At 38.5% G+C, this 22,900-nt stretch overlaps 4 protein-coding genes across 4 annotated transcripts; 2 read left to right on the top strand and 2 right to left on the bottom strand.

Annotated features, from left to right (window-relative positions):
- Positions 1-250: 250 nt before the first annotated feature.
- On the bottom strand, positions 251-11,229 carry LOC116765251 (sodium/potassium-transporting ATPase subunit beta-2-like). Its single transcript, XM_061522572.1, has 6 exons — positions 10,950-11,229; positions 4,955-5,212; positions 3,728-3,908; positions 2,882-2,993; positions 2,239-2,407; positions 251-1,461 (listed from the first exon to the last, which is right to left on the bottom strand). Exons 1-6 carry the CDS (start codon positions 11,080-11,082, stop codon positions 1,358-1,360), a joined length of 957 nt encoding a protein of 318 aa, XP_061378556.1. The 5' UTR covers positions 11,083-11,229; the 3' UTR covers positions 251-1,357.
- An 844-nt stretch (positions 11,230-12,073) lies between these two features.
- Positions 12,074-12,769, top strand: LOC116765249 (ER membrane protein complex subunit 5). The gene is made up of 3 exons (XM_032654671.2): positions 12,074-12,292; positions 12,367-12,419; positions 12,497-12,769. The coding sequence occupies exons 1-3, from the start codon at positions 12,217-12,219 to the stop codon at positions 12,716-12,718; spliced, it is 351 nt and encodes a 116-aa protein (XP_032510562.1). The 5' UTR covers positions 12,074-12,216; the 3' UTR covers positions 12,719-12,769.
- A 755-nt stretch (positions 12,770-13,524) lies between these two features.
- On the bottom strand, positions 13,525-14,610 carry LOC116765248 (H/ACA ribonucleoprotein complex subunit 1). Its single transcript, XM_032654670.2, has one exon. It carries the CDS (start codon positions 14,514-14,516, stop codon positions 13,842-13,844), a length of 675 nt encoding a protein of 224 aa, XP_032510561.1. The 5' UTR covers positions 14,517-14,610; the 3' UTR covers positions 13,525-13,841.
- A 681-nt stretch (positions 14,611-15,291) lies between these two features.
- Positions 15,292-22,724, top strand: LOC116765245 (uncharacterized). The gene is made up of 12 exons (XM_032654667.2): positions 15,292-15,597; positions 16,465-16,762; positions 17,115-17,189; positions 17,675-17,764; positions 17,935-17,998; positions 18,067-18,123; positions 19,828-19,888; positions 19,959-20,054; positions 20,401-20,510; positions 20,901-21,149; positions 21,223-21,564; positions 21,973-22,724. Exons 1-12 carry the CDS (start codon positions 15,442-15,444, stop codon positions 21,986-21,988), a joined length of 1,614 nt encoding a protein of 537 aa, XP_032510558.2. The 5' UTR covers positions 15,292-15,441; the 3' UTR covers positions 21,989-22,724.
- Positions 22,725-22,900: the final 176 nt, after the last annotated feature.

Genomic DNA, 22,900 nt, shown 5'->3' with positions numbered 1-22,900 from the left:
GTTGTTTAAGTTATTAAACAACGCCGGTGAGTTTATTCACTGAGAAGTCATTCTCAGCTCAGTGTCACTCGCGGCCCATGTGTGTTGTACGGAGATGTCTTTTTATTAATTTCACTTACACATGTTTAACACAGGCGGCAGCAGTGCGTCGTTTGCTAATAATTTTTAATAGTTCTCATTAAAGTGCAAGTATTTTTTTTTTATATTTATAAAGAAATGTTTTAGTGGCAGTTTAAAATAAAACAAAGTATTTGTAAAACCCACTATTTATTATAAATTCCTACAGACACGAGTCATGTTAAAGTACATTTGGACGGAGTCGAGTCACTCTTACAATACAAATAATATACGAAAAAACAATTAGCTGCTACGAAAAAACAGTTAGCTGCAATACTACTCATGTGTAGTGGAAATAATTGTAAAAAATGAGACAATGAAAATAGTTCATTGGATGATAACGTATTAAAAATATGTCAGCCGCCGCAACTTGAGTTCGGGTGTTGCACTACACAAACACACACACGGTCCCACCTTCCAGGTTATCCTTCACACACCCCTGGATACTATCGCGCGGTACACATATATGAAAACTGTCTCTTTAGTTACACTATTTAGACAAATAGTGAGCTACTGAAACATCCAAGACAAAAAAGATAGAAAAAAAATATAAAATGTGTATAAAAGAGAAAAAAAATGATTTATGCACCTGGCAACACTCGCAATATTGAGAAATTAAATACATAGAAAATAATGATAAATATAAAAATTTCATTAATATTATAAATTATTTGTATAATTTTCAAACTGTCGTCTGAGTCACTCTGTGTATCCACAGACACTCCTTATGCTACGTGGAATGGTTCTTAAAGTATAACATATAACCCACTCAGCCGCGGGCGGCGTGAAGGGTCACTACAAAATGTGTATGAAATATGACATAAAAAAATTGTGATTAAAAAATATATCATTTAAAATGCATATAGAGGAAACATATGCTAAGCTTAAAAATAGCAGTCTGACTGGGACGGAATCTGTTAAGTTCGACTCATGTGAGCTAACACATGTCGGGAGCCCGGGCCGCTCTGAACCCTGGCCCTCTGATATAAATATGTATATGATATAATAAATGCATCACGCCTACAGTAAAATGTCAAAAAACACCTTGACTGTCATCAGACATCACTGCACGGTAAAAACAGTTTTATAGCCCATGCAATAGAGTTCATTTGAGATTCTGAATGTCTTCTCCGTGGTACCAATATATGTCATTAGTTGTACAACGAGCGTCGGGCGAGTCCTCGGGTCCGGTCTGTATACATCAACGCCCCCACGCTGTTTGTTTGTCCGTCCCCGCGGCCTACTCGATCATCAGCTCGAAGTGAACGACCCCGAGGCGGTCCTTCCTGTTGTATTTGATGTTCCTGGCCCACGCTCGGCACTCTATGTTGATGACTATGCCCGCTGGAAACAGGTGATGTACGATATATTACTAATTATACTATACATATATATATCGAAGCTCAAAGTTTATTTAAATGGCTGACTACAACAACCATCAGAGCTGATTCCCGCTTGTCGGATGTCGGGTACGAATATTAATCGGAGATCGGCGCCTTGGGTCACACTTGGTCAACAATCGGCTGTCCGTCGCGTCCGAAACTAGTGCCAATTGTAAGCGCTCTGCGCGAGGCGACTGGGCACGACGGACGTCGACGAAGCTCTTGTTGTTACGAATTATTATTTAAGGAGTAAACAAAGAAAGAGAGCAAAGAAAACAAAATTTGGGGTGCACCCAATCCTGAGGGAACGATTTAGGTTGGGAACATTCCAGAACCTAATAACAGAATTAAGAAGTGACGAGATCAAGTTTTTCAATTATTTTAGGATGTCAATACACCCGAGACTATCCGTGCTGAAGGAAGGTTGTGGTCCCCACATCCGACACGATGTGAACAGCGCTAGTCTTACGTAAAGGCGAGCGAGATCCGACACGATTTTTTTCCACGCTTAGAGGGCTGGCAAAACTCCCGGCATTGAGTGTCGGCGCTGACACAAAATCGGTTTCCAATAAGTGTGAATAGCTTCATAGAAAATACTCCGACACTAGAACCCCCGATTAATATTCGGATCTGACACCTGACAAGTGAGAACCAATTCTTAGTTTGAAGTGTGTTTTTTAAGTTTCTGTATATAAAACATTGTTTGCATTAATTTTATTTTTTCATCCAATCTACTAACTCCTGGGCTTCATGAGGTGAACAGCCACCAGCGGGCTGAGGTATCCTTCAGCGTTGTTGTAAGGGTAGAAGTAGCCCGGGAACCCGGCATGAGGGATGTACCGCAGGGGGCCGATGTTCTCCCGGTCCGTCGGAGTCTCCCCGGCACAGGACACCCACACCATATTCGCCTGGCCACGGGTTAGATTTATATTATTGATATATTCCTTCAAGTCGACCAACATGAAAATTCTTAAACGTTCATTATTCCTCTGTATATGTCGGCACCCTAATAGTCTTCGTGACACAATATCTGATGTTCTACTAGTCTTATATCTGCTAAGGTTTGTGAGGATGTATATGACTGTGTGTATGTTTGTCCGTCTTCAGGCAAGGAATAGTGATCGCTCAACGGATTATGATGAAACTTGATAGTAAAGTAGCCCCGACACCAGACTAACTTATGGGCCGTATCTTTTTCCCGAGCTCCTAGCAGTTCAGCGAGCTCAAGGCATTAGAGCTGTATTGTATGCGAACTCCCGTGAAACACTATACGTAGACGGTTACCGTGCCATTGTTTTTCTCTGTATATTTTTCTCTGAACCTTATCGTGAAATCCGAGCGGACGAAGTCGCGGGCAAAATCTAATATAATATAGTACGTACATAGTCTCTGTTATATTTTGTGATGTTCTTTATCTCCCCGACCAGCTGTGGCGGCATGTCGCCGGGGAGGGCGTCGGTGTCGTTGTAGTACTCCGGCCGCCAGCCGTAGATCCTGCAGGGATATAAGCAAATGTTTATATGAAGCCCACGACACCCACTCGTCCAACCGACCAACGGAAACCCATCCGCCCGTCCAGCAATCCTATATTCAACTCATCCAAGCCCAGCGTCGGACTCTCAAACCTTTCCTCTCAAGACTATAACAGTTCAGATTTCTCTTCAGTCCTTTTAAATATCTTCTAACCAATCAGTTAATTAGATTGTCTATACTTACATAAATCTATAGATAAAGAACAGTTTTAAACGAGCCTAGTGATTATGATAACAGGATTGCTCACGGTACTTAGTACTTACTAAGTTACTATGTTAGGTACACATTTAAGCAGCTGAGAGATCTGAATATCACCTACACTACATCATGTGTAGTTATAGACATACGTGTATATAAATTAGTTCATATTAATATGTAGATTTATTTTTCATTCATATCTCCATTGTCCATATTTTTGTGAAATCACAATACTTTTGTTTAAAAGAATTAATTAACTGTACGTGGAGTCGCGGAAGAAGTGAATCTTCCTGATGTTGGAATGTAAACAGGAAGTGATGGAAATTGATTTTTAAGGAATTTATTAGTCATCCTTTGACACAAAACTGATAGGCCGCATGCATTCCCCAGGAGCGGTAAGCGTTTAACGCAACCTTGACGGAAGTCGAATAAGTTGCGCTTCAAAAAATTGAAATTATTTAAAACTTTACTCAGTATAAAATAAAAAGCGGACAAACTTGTTGAGCTTCAAGAATATGCAGGGCGAGGATCTGTGGAAGGAGAAGTGGTTCTCGTCGATGCAGGGCTCCCAGCCGCGGATGTCCACGTCACAGACCTTCCCGGGCGGCGGCGGGTTGCGGAAGTCGCAGTTGAAGATGTTCTGACCAGCACCGGCTGTCTGACCCTTCTTCTTGTACACTGGAAACGTGCTCACGTGAACAACTTCCGGCTACCAGGTGGAAGATGAGACTCGAACGACAAGTTATATATGATGTTTTTTTTTTCGTTTTAATAGAGATAAACAAATACCTAATTGGCATGCGGGAACAACTTAACGTGTACTTGACTGTAGTACCTCTTACTAGGAGTTGTCAATGGGAAACTAACGAGTTGCAAAGTTTTCATTCATTCTATTCTATTCTGTGAGTTTTTTTCAAATTGTTATGAATAAAAATGAAACTAAGTTTTTCAGATACTACGCGTTTTTATTATTTTATATGACACGACCTCGACGTTTCGATTCCTTTACAGCAACCGAGATCACGACCAGAAATAAAAGTCGGCTTCATGTAGAGATAAAATACAAAAAAACGCTTAATATCTGAAAAACTCGGTTTTCCTTTGTTTAAATGCACGCAATAATCTTAGATATCATTTCCTTATAGATTTAGCTCGCCGTGTGTTACAAAAGCGTAAATTGTCCGCGTAGCTCGACGATACTGATTCCTTGCAAGAATGATTCCACTGACTACACAGTACGGACGTTCATGTCAACAAGATCACACGCGATAACATTTCGATACAATCAAATTAGTATGGTTGTATACAGATACATGAAACCTTAGGAAATTTATTGAAGGTTTGATAAACGAGAAGAAAAATACAATCGTATGTACATTATTAACACCCGATTCAAAAAGAATTACAAGCTTGACGTGGACGTCTGTATAACTGTCTGTGTGTCTGTGTATCTGTGGCAACGTATATATCAAACGATGGACCGACTTCGATGCGGTCTCTTCAATTAGAAAGCCAATCCCTCTCAGTGATTTTAACCATGTTTTAATGCAATTTGAAACCATATCGGTCCAGCCGTGTCAGAGTATCAGCTGTTCTCCGTCACCCCTCAGACATTTTATGGTTACTCGATTAACTACCTTACGGGTGTCGGTATAATGTTTAGATGAGAGTTAGTGCAATGTTTGAGTTATTCAACTTCAAATTAAGTATCGAAAGACACTAACCTGATAAGAATTCTTTGAGCTCGTCCTCCCAGTACTTGTAACTCTCCTCTCCCGTGCCCTTGTACCAGATCAGGGTGCTTCTGACGTCGGGAGGCAGGGGGCGGAACCCGAGCCCGGGACTACTGCCGATGGAGCCCTGCTCCTGTTGCAGACGAGGCACCCGAGGGTTGATGAAGTGCTGAAGGAATGTCGCCAAACAAACCGCGAACAGCGCGATCAACACCGCGTAGAATATTACGTAAAATAATATGATTTTACCTGGAAACACATAATTATAAATGTATAGGTTTTTGATAATATTCTTATAGTATAGGGTTTTCCATTAAGGGCGCTTGATCTTTGAAATGCAAAAAAAAATACATGTAGGAAAGATATTTGCGAAATTTTTTTTTTATTTGGAAGGTCTATCGACCCCATTATGTATGGAATATGACATCATTCAAATGACCGCCACGGCTTCGGTTGGTGGCGCGCACACGAAAGGTCCAATTTTCGATGACTCTGGCGCACAAATCGGGCTGTATTTGATCGATGGCGTGGCGTATGTTGACTTTGAGGGCATCGGTGGTTTGCGGCTTGTTGGCATAGACCTGCGACTTAAGAAAACCCCACAAGAAAAAGTCCAGCGGGGTCAAATCGCACGATCTCGGTGGCCAGTTCACGTCGCCTCCGCGCGAGATGACCATGTCCAGAAATTGCTCGTGCAGAACTTCCATCGTAGCGTGTGCTGTGTGGCACGTAGCGCCGTCCTGTTGAAACCACATGTTGTCCAGATCCATATTCTCGATTTCAGGCCAAAAGAAGTTGGTTATCATCGACCGGTATCGCTCACCATTGACGGTGACGGCCACACCATTATCGTTTTCGAAAAAATACGGACCAATCACGCCTCCGGCCAAAAATCCGCACCAAACAGTCACTTTCTGCGGGTGCATTGCCACTTGGTGAACCTCGTGTGGATTGGTCTCGTCCCAAATACGGCAATTTTGCTTGTTGACATAGCCATTCATCCAAAAATGCGCCTCGTCGCTGAAGATGATTTTTTTGCCAAAATCGGCGTCAACTTCCAACTGCTCTAATGCCCAGTCAGCGAACACACGGCGCTGTCTATGGTCATTAACCTTGAGCTCTTGGGTCAGCTGGATCTTGTACGGGTGCAGGCTTAAGTCACAACGCAAAATTCGCCAAGTTGTCGTCTGCGAAAGGCCGAGTTCCTGTGCGCGACGCGGAATTGACTGCCGCGGGTTTTCGAGGACACTGTCGCGCACAGCGGCGATATTCTCGGCAGATCTCGCGTTACGTTGACGCACGGGAACCGGCTGATTGTTAACTGACCCGGTTGACTCGAATTTGTCCACCAATCGACGGATAGTCGACTCGGCAGGACGATCATCGCGACCGTAAAACGGGCGAAGTGCGCGGAACGTTGCTCGAACTGAAGACCCATTTTCATAAAACAATTTTATGATTTGCACGTGCTGCTCGACACTGTAACCTGCTATGGTGGTTTGGGAGGACGGAATGAATATAACACACTGCATTTGACAGCTGTCACTCAAACAACATGGCCGCAATCAGCTGTCAAAGTTCAAGCGTCCCTATTGGAAAACCCCATATATGAATTATCTAATGATTATTTCAAGTGCAAAGGTGGAGGATTTTGGTTCTATCACACAAATAAGACGTATATTTAATAACTGGAAGGGAATAATAATCTATTACAAAGCTTTTACACCGAATTTAAACAAATATATTTGCATCCCATTAGCACGAAAATGTCGCACCTTCATTCATGTCTGGTTGCCAGAACTAAAATTTTATCTCAATGCATTCCAGATCAGATCAGAGTAATTTAGTAAAATGGGGTAAAGGCAACGAAAAAATTTGCTACATCTGCGGGGAGGCAGTTGGAAACTGCTAAGTATTTACTGGTGGGATGCCGGGTAATCCTGGATAGCAGTCAATACTTGCGTCATCAGAATAGGATTTTAGAAATCATATGTGAAGCGGTCAGTATTTCGGTAACCAGAGCACAAAAAAGAAATAACTACAAACAAGCTATCAATAGGTTTTGTGTGAGAAGGCACTAGGGCTACAAAATCAAACTTCAAGTCTTACTCTTTCATTAAAGCGGTTTCGGATTGGACGATAATAATGGATACGTATGAGAAGCAATATAAAATCCCAGAGGATATTTCTGCGTCGGCCTCCAGACCAAACATGTTTATGTATTCGCGAATTTTAAAGCGCGTTGTGTTAATAGAACTTACGGTTCCTAGGGAAACCAACACCCCAAAGAACATGCCATCAAGGTCAACAAGTGTTACGAGCTCACTAACAAACTCACTAAGAATATGTTCGTTGTAAATTTGTAGGCGGTTGAAGTGGGAGCGAGAGGTATAAAAGCAAAATCTCTCTACAACCTACTAAAAGACTTGGGCCTGTTCGGAACTAAAATCAATCATTTTATGAACGTACGTCGAATTCAGCCCTAGAAAGTTCTTTTTTAATTTGGTTAGGTACAGAAAAGAGCTTAGACGGTGGAGGTGAACGTTTAACGAGCGTTAGATAGGGGCTCCTTAAACCTACGCCTGGGTCGAAAGTTTCAGGCACTGCTAAAGCTCCCCTCTCTGCAACGCGTTGAACCCAGCACCCCCACTGACACATAATGCTGAGAGGTATTGTCTCATATAGAATATATTTATTTACCTATTCATTGATATAGGCCGCAAGATGCCACTTACTTTTATTATTTATGAATCTGTGTATTATTCTGTATTATAAAACAATATTTAAACCATATTGGTTATTACGACCATGTTATTACGAACTATAATATTGCTTTCGTCGCATGAAATATTCTTTACCAATAGTCACTTGTACTTATCGAAGTCATCTCTCGTAAATCTCGAGTTGGTTATTTAATGTTTTATTTGTCTTTAATAATCCAGCGTCTGCTCCAAGCGGAGGCCGATCAGTCTGCTGAGCGTCACTTGCAGGTCTTCGCAGATTACAGCTCAACGATATCACGAACGTAAAGCTTCTATTGTATTAGATTTTAATTAAAACCTACTCCTCAGGCTTCGGTCCGCGTTAATTGCTTTAAAACCAGTACTTAACTAATTAAGGGATTTTTTCTATCTAATGATACAACGAAAATATTTTAATTTTGATCGCGAATAAGAATAGGAATATTTATTAAAATGTATTGTAAATTTTAGAAAAGATAATATATATAATAAATATTTAATATAAAAAATGTCTCTATATGTCAATTTATCGTTACGTATGTTATTTTTATTCAAAAGTATTTACACACAGGTTTTGTTTATTAATTTTCCAGCTTGATGAAATGGGAATATTTAAAGTTTAATATGATCGAAATGTTATGTGATGAAAAGGGAGAGATAAGAAAAAGTTTCTGTTTGGTAACATTTCCTACGAGCTGGATGCGAACGTGTTAGTTCTGGAATTTAGCTCTCCAACTGCATCACCAATTTGAGTGTAAATGATTTTTTCATCAATATTTTCCATGTGGATTTTTATTCACGTATTAACTTAACCTTGCTTTATGTTAAAAACATCATTGCACGACTTTTATGACATAAGTTTAACATTATATTTTCCACGTCTGCTATGTTCTAATCAAAGTTCATAACACCATTTCTGTGTGCGTGTCTGTCTGTGTCGTGTTAGCTCTCAAACGATTTCGGTGCTTTTTTTATTTGAAAGCTAGTTTCCTTGCGTGGTTCTTAGGCACGTTTGATTATTATCGGTCCAGCAGTTTAAAAGTATCAGCTCTTTTCCAAAAGAATATCAGGTATTTTTTGGCTTATGATTACTCGACCAAGTGCTTTACGCTTGATACATATATTAATCGTTAAATGTCAATGAATGCGTAGATTTTTTTAAATAATTTAATAAAATGTATATACCTTCAATTAAATATATTTCAAATATAGTATTAAAAAATAACTAAAAATGGCTTCTCACTAGACTTTAAACTGACAAGTATTGTTATCTTAGATGATCTTATGCTATATATATATATAGCGCCACTGTGAGTGGCCTCATGTTGTTCCTGTATGTTGGGGCTGGTGGAAAGCATTTATTGGACTGTTGTTTTGAAACTTTTTAATAAGGACCATGTTCTCATCGTCTCTACTACAAAGACCAGACAGAGTTTCACAAGGCATTACAGCCCAGCCCAGCCCGTCTCTTAAGCTCATTGTTGAAATTGTGACTACCCAGTTGAGTCACTAGGTAAACATTCTTCGTTGTCCACTTCAAGAGAGACGCCATTCATAGCGATCGATCCCCCGTCAACGTGTTCGTTGATCATGACCTTGGTTTTATCCAAATTCATTCAGAGGCCAATTGACTATGAAGAACTAGCCTAAATATTTTGCATCTAGTGTAGCTCCTACAATATTTGAGACAAATGTGGGCGCCATTTATACTTATCCGGCGGCCTCTCCAATCCAGTCTTTAAAATATCTTTCAAGGGGTTTCTGAGCTGTTATATCGGTATGACGTCACTCTGTCGTACTCCTTTGGACAGAAAGACAAGTCCAGTCAGCTGGTGCTGATGTTGGACCACTGTCGTTGCGCTTTTTTAAAAGTGTTTTATCATCTTCTGTTTAACGCCTCAACATTATCATAGTCCAAAACGACAAAACACAAGAGCTAATTATATTGACTATATGCTACACTCTTTTTCTATTTGTTTGAAGCTCTCCCAGTAAAAGAAATAAAATTGAATAACATCTGGAACTTCTTTGTAATGGAAGAGTGGGATCTCCTACTGCCTGCACATGATCACGGTCAAGGTCACTCACTGCTAAAACTGTCATCACTTTGATAATTCTCATTTTAAGCTGTCTGAATAACATTTTCATTGTGTTAAGGCGGACCTTGGGAAAGTCTTCTGACTGATGTTAGTTAGAATGGCTCTAGGATCATCACTAAAAATATTGAGTCTTAAGGCATAGAAACACATATGTAATGCCAACTTGCTAGAAAATCTCTGGCATAGAGGCGATAACCATACCGGTGAAATAATATATACCTAACATAAAAATATTTTATATTAAAGAGTATAATATATAAAAATATATGTATAACTTTAAGATTGACATACCTGTCAGCATATTACATGTGTCTGTATGTGTGTAACACAGTTCAAGAAATTAACTATATAAATATATAATGTACTGTGTAACACAACTCATGCAGCTGAGGATTATTTGTATCTGCTAACTGGGTAGCAGCTTAAATAAAAATGTGAAAAAACATGAACTTACTGAATAACCTGTTAAAGATGTACTTTGAGCAATTTATTCCTAGCAATTGTTACGTATAACAATTTCAAACAATCCAAATGTTAGAAAAAATAGATGTATTATGACTTAGCTACTAATTATTTACTGAAACTTGGATGTATGAAAATTGAATATATTATATGGAAGAATATCTAAAACACGTAATATATAAAAAAAAATAGATTTTTATATCAAATTAAATTTAACATATATAATGTTATAATATTTGTTTGAATATAACAATTTGAATTTAACAAATATTTTTTCTTGAAAACAATTATTTAAATATTAAGAATTACGGTATGTATTACGGAACGACATTAAAAAAAACAATAGAGAAAAAAGGTTAATTAGAAAAGTTTTTTCTGTACTCTTAAAACAAAAAATTTAAAAAGAGAATTAGAATTGTATGGGTGTCAAAACACGTATGAATTGAAGAGTTAAAGCTTTGAGCTTTTTATGGTACTGACAGATTTATTTGTTAAGGAAAGATTAATTGATAAATTTTATATACAACAGCAATCCTGGTTAGCATAGCCACGCCCTGAACTTAGTAAGATACAATTAAAAAACTTGTTGGAAAAAACAAGTACCTAATTAAGGTACATTTTTTAGTAGGAAGTTGTGTCATATAAAGTAATATAGAACAATAAAAAGAAAGTTTAGTAACTAACCCCAACTGTCGGGCGTTCTTCCCAAGATAGCTCCAGTTTGTTCATTGTACAAGAAGTTACAAATAGTCTGCTTCGTGGTTCGTTTCCGAGGTTTTGTTTCAATTTCGAATTCTTCTAACTTACGATTTGGCATATTGTATTATTAATTAATTAAAAGTCTTTTAAACCTATCCAACCAAAGTATCGTAACGAACCGGAAAACAACCGAAACAACAAGTAAGTAGTAACAACCGCCAACCTCTGAGACAAACATAAATTTTGAAATGCTGCAGATAAAAATGAAAACACAGCTAACTTGACAGCTATAGATTATAACATAATTGACAGAAACAAATAAAAAAATGTACGAGACAAAAGGAAGTGTAAAATGTATTGTAAAAATAAAATATTGTTCCATAGTCAATCGCTCTTGATGATAAGACATCCTGATCTTCAAAATTTTACTTGAACGTAAAATGTAATTCTTTAATTGCACACTAAAATAATGAAATTTTCTAAACGGTGTACCATGTTTCTTCTTTCTTTAAATAAATAAATCATTAAATAGATATAAGAGCTCTTTTACATGTATACAAATTTTAAAACCAGTTTGTATATATAAAATGAAAACAGTTCTGTTATCAAATGCTAAAGTAATAAAAGTTTTTATTACATATAAAAAGTTGTATTGAGATTTTATTTCTATTCATAACTGCTACTAAATATATTGTCATCTCTTTTATTTTATATTTTATCAGCGATTTGGTGTCTTTAATATATTACTGAAGTATTATACTAATCATTTTCTTACTACGACTACTTAATCATAAATAAATAATAAATAGTTTTAGTGAAATTAATAAGTTTTGTCGTGATTTATTATTTTAATTATTTATAAATTTATTGAATCTTCATTTTACGACCTTATTGTATAACTCGAAAATCTATTTTTTTTTTAAATAATGATACCTTATATAAAGACATGAAACGTAATTTTTTGTGTGTTTATAAACATAACTTAAGAATATACAATATATATATATATATATATATATATTGTATATCGAAGTACATACATTTGATATATATTTATTTTTATGCACATTGCTTTTACAAGGATAGCTAAAAATTACCAGTCCACTGTAGTTTCTAAATGTCAGTCCCTGTGACAGAAGAAACAAGACAACCGACATTAGAAAATTACTTGCCTTACAAGATTCTTAAACTAATCAATAAAGTTTATATTTTGACATTATATTAGGGATATTTTTGAATACTAAACATAAAAATGGCATCAGTCTATAAGATAATAATTATTGTTGGATTTATATCATTATTTCACGCAGCCTTTTCAGCTGCTCAACGTTTGTATATTTCAATCTCATATTATTTAATTTTAGATAAATTATGGTGTAAACTAAATCAATATTGTTTACAGATCGTTCATATCTCCGTATATCATCACTGGAGTTCACAACGCTACCATTAGATGTAAGTACTTTTAGTAATATGTGTTGGATACACTTGTAGTATACTCCTTAACTTTCTAACATTCAATTGACTTTCAGATCGTAATACAAGCAGTACTAAGTCTATTTGCTGTGATGTGGGGCGTACTGAATGTGTCTGGCCAACTTCGTGAAATACCAGCCGCTGCTAAATTGAACCTGATCAAGTGGGAAAACCAGATGAATATAAGCTCATTTTACAGTTTCAATCACAGAGGCCGGGGTCTAGCATACAACTACGGTGCAGATCCATGTAAAGATGTCATGGAAAGTTTAGAATAAGGACATTAAAATGGTGTAGGTTTTATTAATACATTATTAATTTATTGGTAATCTGTTTCTTTTTGACAAAATGACTAACATTTGATCATAGTCTGATATTTATATGAGAGTAATTCCTGTATATTAGATGTTGATGCCAGTTTAAATAATCTTGAACATAGGATATTATTATAATTAACATTTTTTCTTATTCATTTATGTCCCAAAAAAATTATTCTCTACACCAGTCCTAAGACAAGACGAAACCTTTTAACATTCAATGTTCAATATGCGGGTGCTGGATCCATCGCATTGCAGGGATAGGATCTTCAACAGTGTCTGGGACTTGCAACCCAGGTGTAGGTTCAAGGGGCCCCTATCTAACGTGTGTTACACCCTCACCTCCACCATCTAAGCTCCTCCCTCTACCTAAACAAATTTGAAAAGAACCTACTAGGTCTCCCTTTGAAGTATATTCCATGAATGAATTGATATTAGTTCTGGACAGGCCCAAGTCTTTTAGTAGGTTGTAGAAAGATTTTGCCATTATACCTCTCGCTCCCACTTCTACCCTGTACAAATCCACAATGAATCTATTCCTAGTGAGTTAGTTAGTGAGCTCGTAATATTTATTGACCTTGATGGCATGGTCTTTGGGAATGTTGGGGAAGGGCTCTATTATCACAATGCCCTTTAAAATTCGTGAATAAAGAAATATATCTGATTTAGAGGACGACACCCAAATATTCTCAGTAGTGATGTCTATAAATGTTCGAGTTATACTTTATAACTCTTATATGCATAGGAGGTTTTGTAATGAAGCAAGGTTTTATTTTTAAATTTTTTATTCTTAACTAATACAAGTGAAAAACAATTGTGGGTACAACAGTCATATTCTGACCCCTCTCCTAAGGAATATGGTAAAAAAAAATTATTACTTATTGTAACTCACACAACATCAATAAGCAAATGCGTACAGATTGTAAAATTTATTCACAAATTATTAAAGTTGCTGTCACTTTTATATTTATATTAAAAATAATCTTTCCTGGGGCTGTACATGTTCAATGTTAAACTTAATAGCTAAAGTGTGACAAATGTCACATACAATTTGTTTTAAAAGTCTGATCACAAAGGCCACTTGTTATCTTCCACCACGGCCTCCTTTGAAGCCACCACCTCTGCCTCCTCGACCACCGCCACCACCGCTTCTACCAAAACCTCCTCCACCTCCTCCTCCTCTTCCAAAGCCTCCTCCCCTTCCTCCACCTCCTCCCCGGCCGAAACCTCCGCCACCGCCTCGTCCGAAGCCACCACCTCCGCCTCTGCCACCACCACCTCTACCTCCACGACCACCACCACCGCGGCCACCACCCCTCTTAGCTCCAGGAGGTTGAGGTAGGAATCTCTTCAGTGGCAATAATTTTGCTGGATCAATGAAAAATTGTTGTCCCTCCTTAAAACTCTTTGCCTTAATGTTCTCTCCGAGCTTCACGGACACATAGTAATCACGCAAGTTACCGAATATCTCATCTATTTTACCAATCTGTTCCTTGTTTTCAAGAAAGATGGGTGCATTAAAGTATGGTACGTCTTCTATGTCTACTTTACACACGAGGTCATCTTGAACAGTCCATCCGTAGTGACCGAGTGGAATAACTGATTCTGGAGGGCCTTGGTCTTGGTATGACCTGAAGCCGCCGCCGCCGCCGCCGCCGCGTCCTCGTCCTCCGCCAAATCCGCGGCCACCGCCTCCTCCTCCGCCTCGGCCACCAAATCCACCACGACCGCCGCCGCCTCCTCTTCCGCGGAAGGACATGTTTAGAAAAATATAATTAGTGTTATTTATAACCTCACTTCAACGTTGTGTTTTCACCACACGCTATATTGACATTTGTCATTACATAGATATACATACATCATTCAAAAATAGCACTCTATAACCAAAGATAATAAAAGTTTTTTATTCTTCAATTATGTCTTATATGATAGAAGAAAGTATAACATACGAAGGATTAAGAAGTGTAAAAGATTTATAGAAAGAAATATAAACTACTAACCTACAGTGTAGTTTAACCAGTGTATGTTTTATTTGTGCAATCATATAATTTTTTTCCAGACATACGCATTGTTTTAAGTGTTAAAAAAATGCCTAGAGTTAAAATTCAAATATACAATTCTGTATGAATAATTCAAATTGTTGAATATTTTATTTCAGTTATTGTATTAATAAACTATTATGACTTTACTCGTGGGGGAATACTTATTTTATATATTCAAAAGCCATATCAAACAAAGTAATTAGTTTTGTTTAACCGAATTTAAATAGATTCCTAGATAAATAAAAAGTTTCATAATACTTCTTAAACCCATCTGATTTAAGAAAGACTCTATGATTTAATACTCGTTTTACAATTTATTACCGAAAAAAAATAAATAGCGCCCTTTTTGAAAAAGATAAGCGACCTTATAATACTTTTGATTTTATATACATAGTAAAAAATTAAATTAATATTTTTTCTCTAAGTTTTTCAATCACATTGTTTATACATTATTTCAAAATTTAATGTATTACAACAGTCAACACTTAACAGTCAGTTACGTCAAAGAGAATTTGTTTTCAAACTATCATGTTTATGAAACATTTCATATTTAAATTAATTTATTTTACTCAATTGTGCGACTTTGTTTAGTTCTATTTACAATTATAATTGTGACCAAGTTACAGTTGTTAAAATATCATAATGACAGAACAACTTGAAGAGGAACTGAAAGATTTGCGAGAAAAAAATAATGAATTGGTCAAGAAAGTTCAGTATTGGAAAATGACGGCGGCGCAGAAGGAGAACGAGAAATTAGATCTCATGAAAGAAATGAACGAACTTAGGCTCAAACTAAGTGTAAGTATATAAGTATCAAAAACATGTATTGTTAAGATTTTTAGTCGCAAATCTGAACTAAAAAATAAGAACTGTTTTTACTAATATATATGGAGCCATTTTAAAAAATTGACTAGACAAAACACAGAATATATCAAGCAGAGCTATACAAAGTTATAAAAATTTTAACTAACAGTTAGTAGATGCACAAAACTGGAATTAAAAATGTGTATATAATCCACTAAAATCTTTTTAAATTTTATGTACCTGACTGAAACAGTAGGGCTCTAAAATACACATGAGTATACTAAATAGCATCAGCAGACATGTTTGATGTATGTATAAGTAAAGAATTGTATTTGTTTGTAAGTCTATTTATTTGTGTTTTGTGTAAGTGTAGCTCAACATAATAATTATTTGCAGAAATTAAAGATTTTCATCACCTGCTTATTTTGATTGTAGTGGGTTTGAATTTGGTTGTTTTATTAATTTGATGAAAATTTATTTATAAAATTAGTCTCTTCTTTTTATTAAACCTTAAAAATGTAGGTGAGTTCACTCATTGGTTATTTCTGTGTTAAGACTTTAATTTCTTATTCTGACCTCATAACCTGAAATGGACCTGGAACATATCAATAATGAATTTAAATAATCATCTCTGAAAACTAAATAGTATTTAATGTATTTGTATGTACAGAAAAAATACTTGAAAAATATAATTGTGGTTGTATGATTATAATTTATAAAAAAAATTAATTAACATCACATTGATGTAAAAAAATACATATTTTTCAAGTTTGATCAGATATAAAGAAAAATCATTACCACAATACAAACGAACTTACACACTCATAAACAATGTGTATATAACATTTTAAATTATTTCAGCGTATACGTAGCGGCGGCGCGGCTCACGCGCGCAAACTTGACGCGGCCTTACAGACGGCGAGCGAAGAAGTACTCTCCCACCTGGTCCAAGCATCGAGTGCTGTGGCCCACATGCTGGAGCTCAACAAGACATACATGCAGGACAGACAGGAACTCGACCGAGCCCTACCTAGGTGGAGCAATCTAAGTAATACACCGTCGTCGGAGAAAGTTAACAGAGTGCCTCCCATGATGATCGGGGGACGGCTCATACAACCTGTTGTATCACTGAGCAGGACCTTACAGTCAAACGCTACGGGTATGTTCGAGTGTCGCTAAAATAAATTAATATTAAGGATCTCCACAAATATACCTTTCTTCATATGACTAAAACAGGGTTTCCCAAAGTTATTTTGTCCGCTGCTCACTTTGAGAATTATTTTTTAGTGCCTTCAATTTTTTTACCTACTACAATATCACTATAACTTATCCAAATTTAAATTAAATACCAAATCACTGCACAGGCCTTACACAATGTCTCCAATTTTTGTGGTTCTCTTGCTACCTCTTATAAGCCTTCAGCACCGACAAGGGTCTGTTATCGCCAACTTTAGGAAAGGCTGGACTACAACATCAACATGGAAAAGTGTAACGGCAATATTTGTTTGTAGCTACACCAGCGAGGAGTTCCAATCAACAGAGTCACAATATATCAGAAAGGGCTGTGCCGCTGCATATGTTACAAGGTGCGTGATATTGTGTTTCATATAAATTAAATTAAATTATGTTATTCGTAATGAAATGGAAGTTTCAATCAATATTAACTAAGCTAATGGCAGTGAGTAATTTAAAAAATTATGCTGGTTACTAAAAAAAATATTTGTCTTTGATCACAGAGAAAATATAATATTGTCGACGATTACTCTAACTAATGAAGGGAATTAACTGTTTTATTTTATATTATAAGTAGGTAATTTTAAGATAGTATGGTAAAATTAATTGCAATTAACAACGGGGTCCGTCCTTATCACTGTGCTGAATAACATTTTGAAAGATAGATTGATTGATTCTTAAATTAATAAAATTAAGTGTATTCTCCATTTAGGTACAGAAACAAAGGAGAATAAAAAAAAAGGTTTTCAAAAGAGATATGAAATGGAACTTTTAAAATTCCACAAATTCGTTCAGTCCATGTTCGTGTTAAGGTATGTATATGTTGTCGTTATTCCAGACGTGTACATCCCCCTCACACGGATCGACGCCGCCCTGCCCACGCCCAGCCCGCCACACGAACAGAACGAGCACGACATGCAAATAGAAGGTATCATATAACGACACGCCACGCAGAACTATACCACACTAACTCGGCTTGCTAAATTACTACCACCACCACACAACACAACAAAGAACTTTAAAATTAACATACATACATTAAATACAAATCAGTCTGTGGACATTCACCACGAGGTAAATACGTATTGTATCTGACAGACAGCAGCGACAGGATACTGGAGGAGACACAGGACATGTCGGACACGGAGGAGTTCGATGACACGTAAGAGATGACATGAGATAGATGAGATGTGGGAGTTATGCGAGAGATGTAACGGTTGGCATTCACAGGCGCAGGCTGGAGGCGGTGGACGAGGACGAAGAGCCGGAGGCGCAGGCGCCGCAAAGGTCTGACACACTACCCTCCGATTATAATATAAACTACTAGATGGATTTAGACGACACCGTACAGTCGTGTAGTTCAGACGCGGCCACAGACGTCGCTGTTACTGCGGTCACCATATATAGGGTTTTCCATTAAGGGCGCTTGATCTTTAAAATGCAAAAAAAAAAACATGTAGGAAAGATATTTGCGAAATTTTTTTTTTATTTGGAAGGTCTATTGACCCCATTATGTATGGAATATGACATCATTCAAATGACCGCCACGGCTTCGGTTGGTGGCGCGCACACGAAAGGTCCAATTTTCGATGACTCTGGCGCACAAATCGGGCTGTATTTGATCGATGGCGTGGCGTATGTTGACTTTGAGGGCATCGGTGGTTTGCGGCTTGTTGGCATAGACCTGCGACTTAAGAAAACCCCACAAGAAAAAGTCCAGCGGGGTCAAATCGCACGATCTCGGTGGCCAGTTCACGTCGCCTCCGCGCGAGATGACCATGTCCAGAAATTGCTCGTGCAGAACTTCCATCGTAGCGTGTGCTGTGTGGCACGTAGCGCCGTCCTGTTGAAACCACATGTTGTCCAGATCCATATTCTCGATTTCAGGCCAAAAGAAGTTGGTTATCATCGACCGGTATCGCTCACCATTGACGGTGACGGCCACACCATTATCGTTTTCGAAAAAATACGGACCAATCACGCCTCCGGCCCAAAATCCGCACCAAACAGTCACTTTCTGCGGGTGCATTGCCACTTGGTGAACCTCGTGTGGATTGGTCTCGTCCCAAATACGGCAATTTTGCTTGTTAACATAGCCATTCATCCAAAAATGCGCCTCGTCGCTGAAGATGATTTTTTTGCCAAAATCGGCGTCAACTTCCAACTGCTCTAATGCCCAGTCAGCGAACACACGGCGCTGTCTATGGTCATTAACCTTGAGCTCTTGGGTCAGCTGGATCTTGTACGGGTGCAGGCTCAAGTCACAACGCAAAATTCGCCAAGTTGTCGTCTGCGAAAGGCCGAGTTCCTGTGCGCGACGCGGAATTGACTGCCGCGGGTTTTCGAGGACACTGTCGCGCACAGCGGCGATATTCTCGGCAGATCTCGCGTTACGTTGACGCACGGGAACCGGCTGATTGTTAACTGACCCGGTTGACTCGAATTTGTCCACCAATCGACGGATAGTCGACTTGGCAGGACGATCATCGCGACCGTAAAACGGGCGACGTGCGCGGAACGTTGCTCGAACTGAAGACCCATTTTCATAAAACAATTTTATGATTTGCACGTGCTGCTCGACACTGTAACCTGCCATGGTGGTTTGGGAGGACGGAATGAATATAACACACTGCATTTGACAGCTGTCACTCAAACAACATGGCCGCAATCAGCTGTCAAAGTTCAAGCGTCCCTATTGGAAAACCCCATATATTATTTCGTCCCATTCGTTTTTGATCCCGAGGCCGAAGTCTACTTAGACAAAGGCGGGAGTAAAACTAGGTCAACATAATATATGTTTAAGTTATACTTCGTCTGTATTGTTTGATCCTCATTAAATTTGACGTGGAAGAAATTTTTGTCATGTCTCAGTGGCGAATGGGACGGAGTAGCAAATTTTTCCTTAATATCTTTGTACAGATGTTCCATACAGTTAGTCTCGGACTTTGGCCAGCAGTTTATGAAAACATAGACTTGTGATAACATTTTCAGGAGCAGACAGGAAAACCCTTTGGAAGGTCCGAGCTGGCTCTTAGATGAACCCACGAGGAAGGTGAGTCACACGGCCGGAGTCGGTGTAGCACTTGTTCAATACATTATAATGCACCATGTTATGTCTGCAGAGGAGATCCAAAAGCCGGGCGAACTTGGAGCCGGACTCCACCACCGAGGTAGAGGACGGGGACCCCGCGCCCGGCACCAACAGCACGCCCAAGCAGGTCAGTTATGTTTTTGAAAAGCTGACATTGAATATGTTTTGACAGGCATGAATGTTCTTTATGACGAGACAATATTAATGTAACTTGCCTCAACACCCGACCGTCAGTCCCGCGAACAGTCATTGCTACTGAATAAACGATACTCTACACACATAATTACATATGAATCGATTGATTTTTCTATATTCCGTAGATTCAGGAATCTGTTATCTGAATGATTTTTTCTTTGTATTATCTACGCCCCTTCTTTAAGTGTTTGGTGTGTATTTTTTGTTTTGAATAGGAGTGGAAGGTTTCTTTTATTAAGCGTACTATGTATATCTCTAATAATGCATGGATCTTTCAGTCGGGTCGTAGTGTGTGCGAGTTCACGCCGACCGTCCGCCGCCGGCGCCGCTCGCCCCCCTCCCCCGCCGCGCCCCGCTCCCCGCGGCCCTCCCGGTTGTCCAACTCCAGGTGACCTGCGACTATACTCACTCACATCACACGACATCCTGCCACTAAAATTATGAACCACATATCACAATACGATGGTCACAAGCGAACACACCCGTAACTTCTGTTGCATCGTCTTTAGAAAACCTTTAGAAGTTTGTTATTCGCATTTAAAATATAATCGACTGTCGGATGTCACGGCGTCCGCTGGGCAGCTATAGACACTTGACGTGAAACGTAATGACAGTAGTACACGCGAGCTACATCTCAGCAATGAATTCTATCGTTAAGTTTGTTTTGTCGTTTCCAATTTACATATAAAATCACTGTAGTGTAAATAAATCCCTGTAACTGAAACACGAGTTACAAAAATTAACGTACTAATAAGTTAATGAAATCAATTTATTCCAGTAACGGCGGCCGCATCCTTAAAGTTCTAGTAGCAAAGATGTGTTTGGACGAGGACGACGGCAGCGGAGACGCGTCGCCGCCGAAGAGACCGAACGTTGAAGACGCTCCCAAGAAGAAGTCCCCGAAGAGAAGGACCATCAACAGCAGCGGAAAGGCGGCGCTCGCCAGGGACGGGTCACCATCCAAGAATTTGACGAGGTTCGACGCTCCCAGCCCTAACGGATCAACCGACTCCAGAGTCATCGTGCTGTTAGTACATTCATGGTCTAGCAAACGAATTAGATGGAATGATTACAGTAGTAAATATCATTATTTATTACAGAGAGACGAAAGCACAAATCGAACCAGCGAATACGAACTCAACTGACGGAGATAACGGAGATAGCCGAGATGACAACGTTGATACCAATCAGAACGTAAACGATGCGAACCAAAATGATAATCAACAGTCTGACATTAATCAGAACCGTGACACCGGTGTAAGTCATCGTGACACTGATGTTAGTCAACGTGACACTAGCGTCGGACGGCGTGACACTAATGACAACCAGAGCCGCGTCAGTCGTGAAAGTCGTGACAGCGACAGCAGCGGCAGTGAGATGGCGGAGGGACGAACCAGGCGGGCGAGGAAGGCTGTGGTTTATAAGGAGAGGCCTCTCAACAGGTAGCGTGCCCTACGGAACAGAGTTTATAGTAGAAGGGTAGAACTTCGAATATGACACATTTACATGCAGAGGCCGGTAGTTCAGCGATGTGGTCGCAACGAGGCACAAACAACTAAATTGGAGCTAAATAAACTACCCATCTCATCGATGAGGTTCAATAATTTAAGTCAGAAACATATTTTTCTAGTCCGTATAGCAAAAACAAGATGAAAATATGCCTAAATCTTTAATTCTTAATATTCATAAAGGACGCCGCGGGAGTGCTCGCAAATGTCAATGATAAATCTATTTGTAAACTAATTGTAAGATGGAATGCAGTTTTTGTTTATCTTTAAACTGTTTCCAATGCTGTTTGTCCGTAACACCGTATTATTGTCTATGGTCATTGAAATAATCTATTTTCGCAGAAAATTACGGAGGTGATGAACCCAGCTGCCCGGATTGTTATGAATGAAGTAAAAATATTATATCCTCGAAGATGTGGGACGCTGCGTCCGCGGAGGCGCGGCTCGCAGTGTCACGGTTTACGGTTAAGGAATATCTAGTAATATTGAAGACTGCATCACATTGAATGACGCTGAACTTGTTGCCTTCTGGCCGTAGTTGTATGATAGTATTATAATTTTCTTCTGTTATCATAAACGACGAGACAATACAGGGACAAACGCTAACGACTGCCGCATGGGTCGCCTTACGCCTTATACACTATACATTATAATACACATTACACGGCCGAGAGCTGCTCCATAGGGCGGCCGGACGCGGTGTTCAGATACGAGTTAGTTAGACAGGAAATTATAAGTGAGTTATAGAATGCCTTATACATGAAGAATAGAGACAGTATTTATCATTATCAGTAAGAAAATACTGAGTTGTTGTTTTAATCTCGTAATATATAGAAGATATAATATGATGCCGACATAAAGTATCCGCGCTTAACATTGAGATCTTTAAAATAATGTTACTGGTTTAAAATATGAGATTTACTTATTATATGTGTTGACATATTGACAAGGAAACTTTCGACAAACAAGTTGTCGGTGTGACATGTGACGCGAGGGTTGCGGGTGACATCGACAACTCGCTCTAATATGTCATAAGTAACATCGGTCTGTTAAGGAACTTGTTGCTGGTTCAATCAATAAATCATTTAAGTTCGTGTTGTGTTATTATTGATCTCCTTTGTTGTTGGTTTGTTTATAGTAATATACTAACAGAAAACAATGTTTTAAATAGTTGTATTTTAAAAAAGTTATTAATTTTATACAGCAAGTGACATTCAAAGCGGTGGGTGGCTTTAATGTCCGGAGGTAGCTCCCATCCCGAGGGTGCCTC

The sequence above is a fragment of the Danaus plexippus genome, chromosome 2, assembly GCF_018135715.1.
Source record: "Danaus plexippus chromosome 2, MEX_DaPlex, whole genome shotgun sequence".
NCBI lineage: Eukaryota > Metazoa > Arthropoda > Insecta > Lepidoptera > Nymphalidae > Danaus > Danaus plexippus.
The sequence above is the reverse complement of the archived record's forward strand: the minus strand, read 5'-3'. Positions and strand labels throughout refer to the sequence as shown.

Excerpts from the sequence above, each read along its gene's own strand:
- LOC116765251 (XM_061522572.1), bottom strand. The coding sequence starts at position 11,082 with ATGCCAAATCGTAAGTTAGAAGAATTCGAAATTGAAACAAAACCTCGG. Across the intron at positions 2,994-3,727 it reads ATATTCTTGAAGCTCAACAA|GATCTACGGCTGGCGGCCGG; the intron begins GTTTGTCCGCTT and ends ATATCCCTGCAG. Across the intron at positions 2,408-2,881 it reads CAAAATATAACAGAGACTAT|GCGAATATGGTGTGGGTGTC; the intron begins GTACGTACTATA and ends ACCCGTGGCCAG.
- LOC116765249 (XM_032654671.2), top strand. The coding sequence starts at position 12,217 with ATGGCATCAGTCTATAAGATAATAATTATTGTTGGATTTATATCATTA. Across the intron at positions 12,293-12,366 it reads AGCCTTTTCAGCTGCTCAAC|ATCGTTCATATCTCCGTATA; the intron begins GTTTGTATATTT and ends TATTGTTTACAG. Across the intron at positions 12,420-12,496 it reads TCACAACGCTACCATTAGAT|ATCGTAATACAAGCAGTACT; the intron begins GTAAGTACTTTT and ends ATTGACTTTCAG.
- LOC116765248 (XM_032654670.2), bottom strand. The coding sequence starts at position 14,516 with ATGTCCTTCCGCGGAAGAGGAGGCGGCGGCGGTCGTGGTGGATTTGGT.
- LOC116765245 (XM_032654667.2), top strand. The coding sequence starts at position 15,442 with ATGACAGAACAACTTGAAGAGGAACTGAAAGATTTGCGAGAAAAAAAT. Across the intron at positions 17,190-17,674 it reads GCCGCTGCATATGTTACAAG|ACGTGTACATCCCCCTCACA; the intron begins GTGCGTGATATT and ends TCGTTATTCCAG. Across the intron at positions 17,765-17,934 it reads GCACGACATGCAAATAGAAG|ACAGCAGCGACAGGATACTG; the intron begins GTATCATATAAC and ends TGTATCTGACAG.